At 38.4% G+C, this 16,410-nt stretch overlaps 1 protein-coding gene across 3 annotated transcripts in view; it reads right to left on the bottom strand.

The window, feature by feature from the left end:
* The window catches only part of Wdr7 (WD repeat domain 7), a 295,434-nt gene that overhangs the window by 81,860 nt on the left and 197,164 nt on the right, over positions 1-16,410 (bottom strand). For all 3 annotated transcript variants that reach the window (XM_013019010.1, XM_013019012.1, XM_013019011.1), the window contains exons 21-22: positions 11,769-11,955; positions 1,488-1,605 (exon numbers count right to left, since the gene is read on the bottom strand). In XM_013019010.1, the coding sequence (XP_012874464.1) occupies positions 1,488-1,605; positions 11,769-11,955 (305 nt within the window). The remainder of the gene's footprint in view (positions 1-1,487; positions 1,606-11,768; positions 11,956-16,410) is intronic.

Raw genomic sequence — 16,410 nt, 5'->3', positions numbered from 1 at the left:
TCATAGTGACAGTGTTCATAGTAAACAGTGGTCATAGTGACAGTGATCATAGTGACAGTGATCATAGTGACAGTGATCATAGTGACTGACAGTGATCATAAAGTACAGTGGTCATAGTGACAGCGATCATAGTGAACAGTGATCATAGTGAGCAGTGGTCATAGTGACAGTGGTCATAGTGAACAGTGATTGTAGTGAACAGTGATCATAGTGACAGTGATCATAGTGACTGACAGTGATCATAGTGAAGAGCACTTTGGAATTTTACTTAAAAAAATCTGATTAGAAAGTGAGGTGGAAAACTTGCTTTGCACAGGAAACTGACTATAGACTGCTAATTAAAATATTTAATAATAACCTTTCCAGCCAAAAGCAGGAATAGAATGAACCTAAAGTCTGAGTATTCTAATATTTTATTAAAAGATGCCCATTGATAAATAAAGCAAGTTCAGTTAATATAAGGCTTCACCATTAATACCTATGCATGTTCCATGAATAGGAAAAACTGCTAAATAACTTCCAAGGCTAATACAACTGCTAATTTATACATCCACACAACATCCACCCATTTGTGATGGATATAGACCAAATATATTCCTATGTGGAGCCTTACTATAACACTATATACTGGAGTCACAGGTCCAGTCTCAATCATCTATACATACTACTGTTAGGGACTACTTTCTTCTCTTCACATCACGTATACTTATAGCATGTATATTAAGGATAGTTCTGGGGCAGACACAGGCCCAATGGCTATCAGAGTAGACTCAGAGGTATATATTATTTTAAAAAATTATCATGGCTACAAGAAAAACAATTCATATAGAACCCAGACCCTGTGGACAGTGAGTCTGCACATTTTTCATGCAGAAATGGAAGAAACCTTTAAAAAAAATTAGGACTTTATGATCCTTTCCTTTTTCCTCCCACTACCAAGTTGTATAGGAAAGATCCTTAATTGGTTCATTGTTCTTTACTAGTTTTCCAGTTAGATGTGGGTAATTAGTTAGAACACTAAGAAGGTGGGAATCAATTGACATTCAAGTCTTTATCTGTGACATGTAATAGAAAAAACAATTAGCAACTTTATGACTTACATTTTTTGTTTACAGTTGGGAGAGTCCACACTAAGCAAGTTTAGTTTTGATTACGAGTAGGTATTGGAACTTGAAACGTATGAGTACCTTTAGTATCTCTTAACTTGACACCTCTGCTATATTTCAGATTGGAACTATAGTAAAATATTTACCAGTGAATTAGCTTTGTGAACAGAAATAAATACAAAAGCCCAATGGTGACTGCACAGCTGTGCTATTCAATGTACATGGACAGACACCTACAGACTCATTTCAATACTAAATTATTAACTTGCTATGTTTTAAAATAAGCTGAAAGGATTATCTGTGGGTCCAAACTTTCAGCTATCACACCAAATGATTCCTTTAAAAATGGGAAGATGGGGCACACTGTGAAGTTGTGCTCACCTCTTTGGCAATGGTGGTGATGAAGGCGGGTGGTCTGGCAGTGGCGATGAGGGAGAGGGCATGCCTGGCCGAGCGGGCGGAGTCAGCTGCTGGGCTCAGAGGCAGTCCCATTGTGATGCTAAGCAGGGATCCAGGAAAAAAAGGAAAAAAGAAAAGAAGCATTAGAAATATAGACTGAAAAGATTAGACACAGCTTATAATGTCAGTTCAAGGTCAATGGGAGCACTCAAACAGTTAGAATATAATGGACTTGCAACAATGAACAGTGATTAGGAGTCAGGGTGTTCTGGCATCAAACACAAAATCGAATAATTAACCGTGAAGATTGAAAACAGTATGTGCATCTGTCCAAAGTGTTAAAAACGCCTTGTTAACAAATTATCAAGAACTAGTACTGAATACATATCACAAAGCTCAAAAAGAGGCAAAGAAAAATACTACATGAAGCATTTTCAAATTTTGTTTTAAGAAAATTTCAAGGTAATGATTTGATAAGGGCACATGAACAGACTGTATTAAGGCCATGTACAAGAGAGTAAAATTCATTTGTTTCTAAAGCTATCAAAAGAACTGAGAATGACAAAATTATTTTTAGTTTGCATATTTTTTTGAGTTTGACATATATTTAGCACTACTAATTTCCTGAATGCTTAGTACTTTTAGAACCAATCTAATAGGCATGCTTGCTGTTACTTAGTATTGATTAAAAAGTTCAGTTAATTGATATTAATTCTTTTTACATAAAGAAAAAGGATGCCATTGCAGTGTTACTGTATTCATTTCTCATTTTTGACACTCTAAAAATGAGTCTTATTTCCAAATGTACAATATATAAAGCACCACAAAAAGATTAAACTTTAAAATGTGGCAGATGATTCTTACAAGCAAGGATATTTTGCCATTTACTGTGGAACTAGTTGTAGTTTTTCCAGCTAAATAATCTTAATAACTGACAAGGCATAGAAAGACAGGTCAAGATTTATACTACTCCAGTGAAGTCTATGTTCTTAATTCTTTTTGTATTTTTTTAGAAATTAATTTCAGAAGTTGTACAAAGAATTGCCATTTAACGAAGCAGTTAATGAATACAAGTTCTTCATGTGTGAAAGGTTTACAGGTATCTCTGTAATTCACCTATGATTCGTTATTTTAACTTTTCGTTGAAATAAAGATGGCATTACACAGATGGTATTGTTAAAAGAGGTAAACTGATTTTAGAAAATTCTGCTTGTAATTTTTGTGACTCTTGCACTGTTTAACTCTTTGATAATGTATCATGATCTCTCTGCTCTTTTCCAAACTGAGGGTAGACACAAAGCAGGAATTGGAAAAGGATGGAGAGGCTTCCTTTGATGTTTACAAGAAAAAGAAAAATGTGTGAGTGGAGAGGAAACACATATATTGAATAGAAACCAAATGCAACGCACTGGCCGAGGTCCCCCACGGGAAAGCCTGATGCGCCTGTGTCCCAGCAGGGGCTGGAAAAGGTGTTCAACAGCAGTTTCTCTTCCTTTTGCTCTTTCAAATTCAGCAAAAGAAACATTTAGTTGAGTGTTGCTGGGGCATGGCAATAGACTGCTTCATAATTACTGTAAAATTTAGATTACCTACCCATATTTTAGGGTAAGTTAGTTAAAATTTTAAGATCTCTGTAATGTTTCCCTTCTTTCATCAATGGATGAATAGGGGGTGATGATATTGAAAGGCCCGGACAAACCAAAATGGTATATTAACTGAATAATTCTAAACCTATATCAACTTTGAAAAGACCAATAAAATCACAAAGTATTGGAGTTGGTTGTTGACAACAAGTAAGCTCATCCCACATTTGGAAAGTCCAATATAAAGAAAAAAAGAATTACACACAGAGCCCACAGGCTGGAATTGGAAACAGGCTTTCCTGTGCAGTTCATCCTCTTGCATTCACCCCACAATATACAGAGAAGGATTTTACAAATGGGAATCCAGAAGGTTAAGCCAGAAACTAACACAGCAGAATCACTGTGTCTCCCCACTTACTGCTTTCCTGATTTCTCAGAAAATATTAAATGGAAAACTCTGGAAATCATTGATAGATTTAAAAATTGCATGGCATTTAGAGTAGCAGGATGAGATCTCATGCTGCCACACCCCACACCGCCCAGGATGTGAATCATCACTTTGTTGAGGGTATTCACAAGGTATGCACTTCCCACCCCTTAGTCACTTGACTAATTAGTCACTACTAAGTTATCACCTAAGTTAGTTAACTTGCTAAGGCGTAACAGTGCCTTTGTTGAAGTAATCCTAATTCAGTGACCTAGCGCTATGTTATGAAGTCTACACCACTCACCTCGTTTCATCTCTTTCAGTAGGTATTGTATCCTCTCATATCACCACAGAAAGAATATAGTACAATATGATATTTTGAATCTACATAAACAGTACATACATAATAGCATATTGTTATAATTGTTCTAGTTGATTGTTGTTGCCTTTAATCTCTTACTGTATCTTATGTGTTAATTAAACTTTATCACAGGTATATATGTATGGGGAAAATAGAATATAAAGAATTTGGTACTATCATGGTTTCAGGTATTCATTGAATGTCTTAAATGCAACCTGTGCAGTTGAAGGGGGATTAGTGTGCTATGTTTCTGGATGGCTAACCTTTGGAGAAAATAAAGGTTGGTGGAGCTCTTAAGGCTATATTAATTTCACAGTTTGCCCCTAAAATTATGTTCCTTTACTCTAAGGTTTTACTAATATTGCTCCTTGACCTGCTCCCTCTTGGTACATTCTCCTCCCAGGCTTTCAGTCAATTCCTGTTTTCCTCACAAAGTGTTCTGCAATTGCTCTCACACTCAATTACCTCATATTGAAACCAAAACAACAAACAGCAAAACCCATTTATCTGGGGCTCTTACTCCTCAATCCCATTCTTCTAGGTCTTCTGTATTAGTTTTGTGTTGTGAACTCTGTGCAGGTAAGGAGTAGGAATTCTAATCCTGTGTATCCCCCCAAAGTGCCTAGTACAGCTCTTGGACATAGTGGTAGCTTAATAGTTATGCACAAAATGAAGCTAGCTGGCAAATTCAGTAGGAGAAAAAAAAATCACTTAAGCCAGTTATTGGACTGCATTGACCAGGCAAGGAAGTCAAAAGAATTGATTTGGTAGTCCCAATAGACAACATCTAATTCTACATGTAGTTATCTTTAAAGTCAAGAGTGTATTGTATATGTGATATATTTTCATGTGGGATTCTTCCTAGCTGAAGTTTGCAAGGAAAGGTGTGTTTGCCTGATTCTGAAATCTGTCTATCAAACTTGAATTTACTCTCTTCTCCTACAACTTATATGGCTGTGAGGCAGATCATTTGCTTTACACTTACGGGATGGGTCTACGGTTTCAGTCTTTACTCAGAAGAAATCAGACCTGACAGAATCTGTTTTACTTAACATTTCATTTACATATCCAATTTGAATACTAAAGATGATGATATTATAAATAAAATACATGAATAGAAAAATAGTATACTCAGGCTGAGCTCACTTCTCATGAGAACTCATTAATCCAGCTCTAAAGCTTGCTCTATCATGATGAAAGCATTTTGAAAGTTACCTTCAGTGCAATGTCACCATCTAAAATTGTCAGACTTCATTATCTATCAAATTAAAAAATACTGAAGGGATATATTCAGGGTGAAAACACTTAGGTATTCACCAAATAGCAAATCATGGTCAAAAATAACAGGGAACTGAAAAGCAGCCCTTATCAAACACAAAGAAAGCTAAAAATCCTATTCCTTCCTAGTAAAATAGGTATGTCAGTATTTGCTCTTGACTGAGTAAGGAATCTGAAATTCCTGTCAAGTTCATTTTTTAAACTGAAGAGTAAAAATTCTTCCTCCTCTGAGTGCACAGCTTTTAGGCCAATTTCCCATATGCTATATATGCCCACAGGGAAGAAAATTATGATAAATTATTTAGATGAATTCCTGAAATTATGAATTTCCTATTATAAATAAATTTCCTAAGAACAGGGGGAAAAATCTCTCTATTCAGAAAGCATGTTAGGATTGAATGATGTGCTCCTTTCTCTACTCCCTATCACTCAAATTTAAAAGACAGGGTTGAGGTTTAAGTTAAAACATTAAATTGTCTTCTCTAACTCCATATAGTTCACAAAGACTCTTTCTAATGTATGGAGTGTGTCTGTATGATATCAAAGCATGTGTGGTTTACAGCAACTGTGTTTCTTACTGAAGTTTGCTAAGCTCTGACAATCCCCTGAAAGCACTGGGCTTTCTGTGACTCCCTAACGTCCCTCAGCTGTGGCAGCACGCGACGAGTCTCTGGCCCACAGCACTAGGCAGCACTACCCTGCTGCTGCTCCCCTTCACAATACGAGGTCCTGCACCATGAACTAGGCAAATAATCCAGATCACAGATCACAAGCAAGTAACACGTAAATCTAGCCTTCTAACATCACAAAGATTCTCTCCCATGTCAAACATTGAATCTACATGTAGATAATGAGACAGATCTAACAAAATAAAGGTCTTATAAGATACTGTGTGTTTCCCTGTTACCATTATAAGGATGGTTCAATTCATGATTTTATGAAGTATAGCCTTCATTTTCTATTAAATAGTCTACCATGAATGAGAAGCCTAACCTTATTTATTAGAAAAAAAATTCCTCACAAAGAATTCTACCTGTGGATCACTTGCCATAAGTTAATGATGAGAGCTACAAATAGGGTCTGAGTCCTGCAAACTGCCTCTGTTCTTAGGGTGTACAAGTGACCTCAGATAAATTGTCTAATCTCTCTAAATTTTCTTTGAACTTAGTAGCTGATTCAGGACATTGGGTCAGATGCTGCTGGAGAAGATTTGCATTTCTAAAATTCTAAGAGTGTTATTCCAGTGTTTAGTGCATGCAAATCACTTACTTGCCAGCTGTTATGAACAAATAAAAACCTATTTCAGGGCCCTAGCAAAGGGTTTATTGACATTTAAATAAAGCGTTTAATTTCTAGAACATATAAGCCCTTGATGAAGACAATTTCATTAACCATATTTAAAAAAATCTGTATGTACCCTGGAATTTTTTAGATGGTTACGTTTATGTCCTGTTAATAAGAGTTTGAAGGCAAGATAGCAGGCTGTTGGGGGATTTGGCTTTTGGAATGTGAGTTTGGATCCTATAATATTACTGTGGACAAGGGACTGCTGGTAAACCTCTAGATTCATATTGTTATAGCTACAGAATGAGGCAATCATATGCCTATAGCCTTGGCCTTCAGAATAACCAGAGGATTAAACTGAAACCCATGGGCTTCATTTAACAGGATGACTGAACCTTATTCCTCTGGATATCACCAGGTACTTGGTAGGTGTTACTCCTTGTAACAACCTATTGCTAAAGCTAAAGTTCAAACAAGTTCTTTCTCTGACCTTCATTCTATTGTTTTGTATGAAAACATTCCAATTTCTGCAAGGAATTAATGAATCAAACTAGCTAAGGACACTGTACCTGTTCACTTGCCACCTGCTTGAGGTACTACTTACCACCTTGTGGACACACTGAGCTTTCCTGTCTCTGTTCTTGTTTATCCCCTAATCTTTTCATAATCATTCAAGTGAGTGAATGCTTCAGGTAAAATTGTTCCTTGAGTATCTTCTGGTTACCCATGAGGCCTTGAATGCCTGTCCCTCTCACTTTGTGTCACTAATATTTTTGGACATATTTTAACTTTCTTGTAGCACATGGTTAGTAGTGGTACATGCCTGTAATCACAGTAATCACAGTTTTCAGAAGACAAAGACAGAGGCAGAGGCAGAGGCAGAGGCAGAGACAGGAGGATCAAAAGTCTGAGGCTTGCTTGACCTACACAGTGAGACCTGTCTAAGAAAAACTACTAAACACAAAAAAAGACTGTGAGGAAGTGGCGCTGTAGCTCAAGTGGTAGAGGGCTTGCCTTGAGCTGAAGAGCTGAGGGACAGCGCCCAGGCCCAGAGTTCAGGCCCCACGACTGACAAAAAAAAAAAAAAAGACTGTGAGTGCCCTAGAGATGAAATCTTTGATTCCACTACATCCCTTTTACCTATTAACTGCTCAAAAAAGTAATTATTTCATGAATAGTCTAGGTTTAAAATTCAGCAAAAAAAACAGAACATTAGAAATCAATTGACGCTGTGATTTTATACGTAAAAGTGTGAGTCATTCACAGTTCAATAATAAAGGAGTTAACAATTCTGGAAAAATATCCCATTAACTTTGTGGCATCTGCAGTCTTTCAGGAGACCTATCGGGTGTCAGCTCTGCCCGGGGAGGTGGGTACATGGGAGAGGCAGGAAGGAACTGCTGTGGGAGATGTGCTCTAGAATGAGGACTGAGCTGGCTGCCCATCCCTAAAACTGACGCACAAACACAAGAATGGAAATAAACACTTCCTAGATTTTCCCCCTTTTTTTGATAAATGTGAAGTAAATTTTTAAAAACACCAGCCTAACAAAAAAGCTTCTTCCTACAGCAAGCTTAACATCACAGATACAAGGAAAGCAGCTGAGCACGGTTATTGTGTACACAGTAAATCAGCCGCAAAAAGGGGCAGCGCAGCAGGGCACCAGGAGTGTGAGATGCACACTTAACCCCTGAACACATCGCCGCTCCATTTCTCCCCATTCCAGGCCTCTGCAGTCTGTGTTAAGTGTGCCAGGGATATAACAGGCCATTTTCAATCTAAATCTTGTTACAGATTAATAAGCAAACATTTTCTTGCTTATTATATAATTTATCATGATGAAAATTACATTGGATTCCTCAAGGCTACATGCTGATACACTCATTTATTCAGAGCTGTGTGGAGCAAGTCATACTAATCTTCATGACAGAAAGGATGTAATAGCAAGATTTAAATTACCTACTGAAAACTACAATATTTGTGTCTGTCCACATGCTACATGTACACAAAATTGTAAGTGCATCTTTATTGTGCTGACAAAGGCTTGATGTCATTTTATTAAAAAATACAATTGTAGGGCTGGGAAGGTGGCTCAGTGGTAGAGTGCTTGCCTTGCATGCATGAGGCCCTGGGTTCGATTCCTCAGCACCACGTAAGCAGAAAAAGCTGGAAGTGGCGCTGTGGCTCAAATGGTAGAGCTCTAGCCTAGAGCTGAAGAGCTGAGGGACAGTGCCCAGGCCCAGAGTCAGGCCCCACGACCGACAAACAAACAATTGTAAATACTAAAATAAAAACCTTGCTCTTCTCCAGGTAATAAATTAAAATGTTGAAATTTGATTTATCTTTGAACAAGCTATATAATTAGATGTAAACAAAATGGTGGACAATCAAACAGGTTAAAGTCTTCTCAAAATAAACTAAGAGAGCTGCATGAACACAGCTAGCTTTGGTCTCCTTGAAGGGCACTCAGAGCAAATGCAGCCAGGGGAGGCTGAGATGTGAGAACATACTCCAAAAGCTATCCCCAAAGGCCAGTGCCTACTGTCACCAATGCATGATCTCATCCCTCTAATTGTTGACGGCAGTGGAGAACCATCCAGCCTCCTAAATCCAGCAACTATTTTGAATGAGCTGAATCGCTCATTCTAGAAATGGGTTCACAAGCTCTTGATACGTTGAACCCAGGAACATTAGCATCACCACACACCTGGCAACCACAGAGAAACATTGTAAAATGTGCTATTTCTAAACACTTTTCCAATGCAAATTCATTTATCACTGATCTTATGAGACAAATACTTTCACCCTAACCATTCAGCCAGAGAGACAGAAGCAAAGATAAAGAAGCATGGTGATATTATAAGAGGTAAAAGGTGAAGGTAGCTGCTTATGTTTGAAGAGCAAACAGGCAAATACACACTCTACAGACAAAGCTACAGTATTCCATTCTAGCCTTCAGTTGATCCTCTAGCTCACACTTCATGAGCATAAAGCAGACCGTAGAAAAACAACAGGCCAATGCATGCCGGCAGTTGGGGGAACTGTGCTTTACAGCATTGTGACCAGAAGAAAACAGCAGTAAACATCAGTTTTACAACTGGTTAACATGGCGATAATAAAATATCATGCACTGAGAAAATCAAAGAGGGGGTAATATTTTCATAAAAGAAGTCATCATGGGATAGTTTGAGAATTTCTATCAGTTCTTTTCCCACTAGGATGACCACGTTTAAAAAGATAAGTATTACACAGGATGACCCACTGCAACAATGATACTCATAAGACACACTGGAAAGGAACTTCTGGGGTGGCAGGGATAAAGTGGGGAGGGAAGGGATAGTGGGAGCAAAACAAAGGAGGGGGTAACAATATTCAACAAGAAATGTACTCATTGCCTTACTCATATAACTGTAACCCCCCCATGTACAGCATCTTTACAATAAAATAAAATTTTAAAAAGCATGAAAAAGAGAAAAGTATTGACAAGGCTGAGGAGAAAGAAGAACTCTTGTACATTGCTGGTGGAAATTAAATACATGTTATAACTAATGTGATAAGTTTGATGGCTCCTTGAAGAGTTGAATACAAAAATCATCATAGGACCAGTAATTCTACTCAGAAAAATGAAAATAGGCGTTTAAATTAAAAAATATGGAAACATGAATGCCCATAGCAGCTCTATTCATAACAGCTAAGAAATGTAAACAAACTATATCTACAATAGATAAGCAATGTGTGGTATAACTAGAGATGGTGGAATGCTATTCAGCTATAAAAGGAAATGAAGCACAGATACATGCTGCAGTATAGTTGGACTTTGTAAGCATAATGCTAGTAAAAGAAATTAAATTAAAAAAGACCGCAGGATGCATGATTCCATTTATGTGGAAGATCTGGAATAGAAAAACTCAAACAGAAAGCATGATTTCATTTATGTGGAAGATCTGGAATAGAAAAACTCAAACAGAAAGCAGATCAGTGGTTGCCAAGGACTAGTGCTTAGTGGGCAAGAGCATCTACTTGGGGCAACCACTATTGGAAATTAGATATGGGTGATGGCTGAAGAGTGTTGTGAATATACTCAATACTTAAGAGTGGCCAACCTCATTTTATATGTGTAAAACACAGAAGGAGAGGAGGGGGGGAGGGAAGAAAGCAGGGAGAAAGGAAGGGAGATAAGAAGGGAGAAAGGAAGGGAATGGAAGGGAAGAAAAGGAAGGTAGGGTAGGGAAGAGGAAGGGAGGAAAGGGAGGAGAGGGGGAGGGGAGGCTGAATCAGAAAAGAACGGGAATCAGGAGGCTGAGTTTTTTTGTTTTTTTTTGTTTGTTTGTTTTTCTTTCAGTCCGGTCGTGGGGCCTGAACTCTGGGCCTGGGCGCTGTCCCTCAGCTCTTCAGCTCAAGGCTAGCGCTCTACCACTTGAGCCACAGCGCCACTTCCGGCTTTTTTCTTTGTGCTTATGTGGTGCTGAGGAATCCAACCCAAGGCCTCATGCATGCAAGGCAAGCACTCTACCACTGAGCCACCTTCCCAGCCCCAGGAGGCTGAGTTTTCAAACCAACACTAAAGCACCTCTACCACCCACAGCGCCTTTTGTACCCATCACTTCTAACTACATGGTTACCCCATGTGCACCCGTTTATTTCACAGCTCCCACCACTGATTTTCCTCTTCCATTATTTTTCCTTCTTGCTTCTCAGGATCAGTGTTCCATCCTTTTTATAACTGGTCATTTACCGTGCACCACTGTCCAATAAAGTTCATGTAAAAACTTGTACAAGTGGGCTGGGAAGGTGGCTTGCCTTGCATGCTTGAGGCCCTGGGTTCGATTCCTCAGCACCCATAAGCAAAAAAAAAAGCAAGAAGTGGTGCTGTGGCTCAAGTGGTAGAGCGCTAGCCTTGAGCTGAAGAGCTGAGGGGCAGCACCCAGGCCCAGAGTTCAGGCCCCACAACCGGACCCCAAAAAAACAAAAAAACAAACCAAAAACAAAAACTTGTACAAGTATGAAGGAGTAATTCTTCATACTATCCAGTCATGTCTTCTAGTGAAATATGTTTGAATATGTATCATGTCAGTATGTCATTTTCTTTATAAGCAATATATTTACACAATTTTTAGCTGGCAATGTCTCAAGGTACCATAAATAGAGTTTGAGAGCTATCACAGAGTGAGTCACAGCTAACGATTATATTGAAATTACAGAAACCTGCTTTTTTTCATTACCTTTATCCAAAATTTCCAATATTAAGATAGTAAATACAACTTGTTAAAAGTAAAGGATGACCTACGCCACAGCGACTCCCGCCCTCGTTCGCTGGAATCAGCACTTACTTGGCAAGTTGTTTCTCAGCATCTGCGCAGAGCTCCAGCAGTCCCATGAGAACAGCAGACACATCCATGTAAGGCTCCCACACTGTGAATCCTCTCCCAATCAGGTCGATGGCTGTTCTCCGGATGGTGCTGTGTGGGGGAAGTTTGGGGCTTGGAGGCTGTAGCAGAAGAAATGTCAGGGCCTTGCCTAAAATTACAAAAGAAGATGCAGAGGAATAAAGGTAATTATACTTTGGTGATGACTTCTCTGCTGCATACTGGCCAAAGGGTTTTGGACAATAAAACCATAAAAACAATCTTGATCCTACATGGTTTGTTCAGCCATGCACTTTCAAGAATGAAGAATAGAAAGTTTTATACAATATTCTGCAGTGTTCGATTACAAATAACTGTATATAAACATGTGTAACTTCAAAACATGGTGAATGATCCTAAATTCCAAATGTTTGTTTTTGTTCCCTCATCAGAACCTACAAAATGGAGATGGTTTCAAATGTCGTTACATGGTATTTCTTAATCTTTCTGCGGAATCGAACACAGTTCACATGAAAGATGCTTCCATCAGGAGCACCTCTCATGAGAAATAATGTTGGGTTGAGGGATGGAGAAAGTGCCATGTGTAGCATAGTCTTCCTCCCTAGGAACTATGCTCTTCCACAGTCTGTAGTATAAACAGATATGTTACAATGACGTTAGGGCAGAGTTAAGTTCTTTATACAGGTTTATTAAACAAATGTAAAACTAGCACAATGCAACTTTAAGCTGTTGTAATGATCTAGATTTTAATTAACATGTATTCTTTTATGTAGAAGATTATGCTGACAGTTTGTAGATATGCAGGTCTAATGGTTATCATCAGCTAAGACCCACTGACTTCAAAAGACATTTTGACATTCAAAAATAAATCAGATGGAACTTAGGAGTTTTCATTTTTAAAGGGAAGAAATGAAGCAAGTTATAAGTCATAGAAGATATGGTACATCAAGTAAACAGAACACAAGTTTCAGGTTGATGACGGAGAGTTAACCACATGCTCCTAGCTTTAGGGAGCCAGCAGACAGCTACAAGCCATGCTTCCATTTCTTTGTCTATAAAATGGTGATGATGTTAGGTAGCTCTCATGGAGTCTGAGTATGAACAAGTTCATGCCCACAGAGGAGGAGCGCGGAGTACTCAAAAACATGACATGAGCCTGGTGCTCGTGGCTCATGCCTGTAATCCTAGCTACTCAAGAGGCTGAGATCTAACTATAGCAATTGGAAGCCAGCCTGAGCGGGAAAGGCCATGAGACTCTCAACTCTAATTAAGCACTGAAAAGCCAGAAGTGGAACTGTGGCTTAAGTAATAGTGTGCAAGATTTAAGCAAAACAGCTCAGGGACAGCTCTCAGGCCATGAGTTCAAACTTCAAAACCAGCATAATACACAAAAAATGATAGATGGGGTTCATAAATAACATGTTGAACTTGCCTGTTTTCTAAATTATAAGCATGAAATATACATTCTAGTTAAATATATCCAACAAATAGAGTCATTTGATCATTTTATCTTATAAACAATTGTTAAGGAGAATGTGTTGAAACAGAAGTAAAGAGAAGTAAAGGGCTCTGTGAAAACCAGAATCTATCTATGTACTGTATACTGGTCCAGTATACCAGTCCTTTCCTCAAGAAAATGCTGACATATACATATCCACCAAATTCTGTAGAAAAATTTCAAGGAAGCCATAACCCTAGGTTAATGATTCATGCAGTAAACAAAAAGGGTTCATATATAAGATCTCTGAGAAAACATCATGGGATTCATGCTTCATATGTGGATAAATTTAACTAGACTGGGACATGGCTCAAGTTGTAGGGCACCTGCCTAGAAAGCATAAGGCCCTGAGTTGAATCCCTAGTGCCATAAATTAATTAATTTTACCTTCAAATGTAACCATGCAAGTATAATAGTAAACTTTTATAAAAGTAGCCCATTTGTTCTCTACTTCCTGTCTGCTCTTCTGTTTCCTTATTACATATATTTAAATTTGAGCATTTCTATGCATTTCTCTATTCCTCTGTATGTCAGCTCCTTGAGTGGAGACACTGTTTTACATAACTTCACATTGTTCAAACCATGGAGCACAGTGCTTTGCTTACACTATGGACTGAAAGCAGAAAATAGATCTGTCATTGTAGTATGGACATGTCTAATACTGCGCCCTGCCCCAGTTTGTCAGAATGATATTACAAAATGTCAAGAAACCTGCCGCTTTCCCCTTTGTTTTTCAGCAAGTTGTAAGAGCTGCAGAGAAACTGCACCTGCTGTTCTCTGTAGACCCCTGAAGCCCCAGCAGCAAGGCCTCCAATCTAAGCACTAGGGCTCCCCGGAGGTAGATTCTTAGTAAGTAATATGGTAGAGGGGAAGTGAAGTTTCCTCAGTACAATGTTTTATAGCATTTCAATCATCATTTTCCTCCACTGCCCTCTACTGTTTCAGTATTCATTACAGGTAGGAGTGATCTGGCAATACTCGGGGTCTTGCTGGTTTTTAGGGCCTCTGTGGTAGCAACTCTGGAGGCAGCTTCCTCACTACTCTGACAGTTTGTTCCTGAGGACAAAAATAAATAGCCAATGGCTGACTTTTTGGGGTTTCCCGTTATTGCTCTGATGCAGTTGGAAGGGCGTGTGGGGGAGGTGATCATTTGCCCTGATGAAGTGACCAAAAAGGGAATTCGTAGGGACAGCCAGAAGGTTTCTGTGCACATGTGAAGGCGGCTGGAGGTGAGGATCTCACCTGGCAGGAAACATAGCCTGCAGATCGCCTCCCCCGGCTTGCCTTAACTCATCTATTTCACTCAGTGACCTCGTAAGTAAAATGCTCCTACAGCAGCTTTACTTTTTGGCTCATATTAGTCTCCAGATAACATAAAGCAAACATCCGCACCATCCTGGCAGGACAGTTTTACAGCTCTGGCAGGCCATGTGGAGGGCATCAATGTAGAAAAGAGAAAAATGGCCAACTTTACACATGGCTTTTAAGTCTATTAGGAAGAGTATGTTTTCTTTCCAACAAGCTATTTTAGAATTATAAAGACATACCAGTGTTAAAATTCTAATCTGTCTCTGACAACTCATCCTAAACAAAACATGTAAATAGAACACGTTCCAAAGCTGTTTTGAATGAGACTTTTGATTTCTAGCTACATTGCTTAACAGTCTCTTAAGACTTTACTGTTACCAGCAAAAGTGACACTGAGGCTCTGAAGGAATAATCCGGATGCTTAAAACTTCAAATTGCTTTGTCAGATGATAAGTATAGTAGCTAGATATGCTACAGTAACACTAGCCTTTAAAACATAGGTATAATAATAATAGAGGTCCCTTTTCCAACTTATTTTCTATTTTTTCATTTAGATTTTTGACTTTATAATTCCAGATAACATAGATACTCTGCAAGATGAACCAAAGTGATACAAAAACTAAACAAAATAGTATCTTTTCTTAATAGGATTTTGACTTCATGATCACAATTTTCTCAAACTTTTACTATCTATTAAAAGGTGTGTGTATGGGAAGGAGCAGAAATAGAACCCAGGGCTTCATGAACATACTCTATCACTGAGCTCTACACATAACTATACCCTCCAACTATTATGGATTTTAATTTGTGTGATGAGATGGGATCTAATTTGCATAATCATACTTGTCATACATATCATAATTTACTTACATAAATGTGCCACTGTTCCCCAGTACTTTCTGAGTAAGCAAGGTGGTATAAAAGATGCTGTCACTTACTTCACGACTGACACCTTCATGAAAGGCTCTCCAGTGAGTATTAACAAGTTCCTTATAACTTGTCTGATATTCATTAAAGACTTTCCATAATTAAGTCCTAAGCCAGTCTCTCAAACACGTAATAGTTATCTTGGGGGGAGGGCATTTCTATAGTATACTAACTACTAGGAAAACAAAAAGGAGTGAGACTCAGTTATTTTCTTTAAGAAAATTCATTCGAATTCAGGAGACATTTGCGTCTGCAGGTAATTTTGAGTATATTTTCATAATGTTATAATATTTGTAAGTATTAAGTACCAAGTGCAACATGGTCAATCAACACTTCAGAGATAAAAGAAGGCTTCCAGGAAAGATCATCTCTATGCCAAAACCTAAATAATAAGTAGGAAATTATCAATCAAAGTAAGAGGAAAATGGAAAGAAAATATTCCAGGCAGAGGATATCACATGGGAAAACACCAGGAAAAGAGAAGGAACATGGCAGCATGCTACACATCATTCAGCATGGTTAGAAAAGATGTGTACATTTTAGAGGATGATCATCAAGAGGTCATCGATACTAAAAGTACTATCCTGGGGAACTAGAAAGGTATATTCTCTCACTGTAAGAATCTCAAGTAGCAAGTCCTATCACTGGATCTGGACCAAGATTTCCAAGAGGCTCTAAATGCAACTTATATCTGTGAAATTAAGCACCATTCAGTCAATCTGGGCCATATTCAAGGCTTAGTGATCAAATTCTTGGACTTTCCTACTTGTGAGATAGATGTATAGTACAGATACTGTGGTATCAAGTTGCTAATATCTCTGCCAGCCTACTCCAATGTATAAATGAACACCAGAATGCAGACAGACTCAGAAC

Source organism: Dipodomys ordii, unplaced genomic scaffold, assembly GCF_000151885.1.
Source record: "Dipodomys ordii isolate 6190 unplaced genomic scaffold, Dord_2.0 Scaffold43, whole genome shotgun sequence".
NCBI classification, from domain to species: Eukaryota; Metazoa; Chordata; class Mammalia; order Rodentia; family Heteromyidae; genus Dipodomys; species Dipodomys ordii.
Note: the sequence above shows the minus strand (reverse complement) of the source record. Positions and strands in the feature narration are given on the sequence as shown.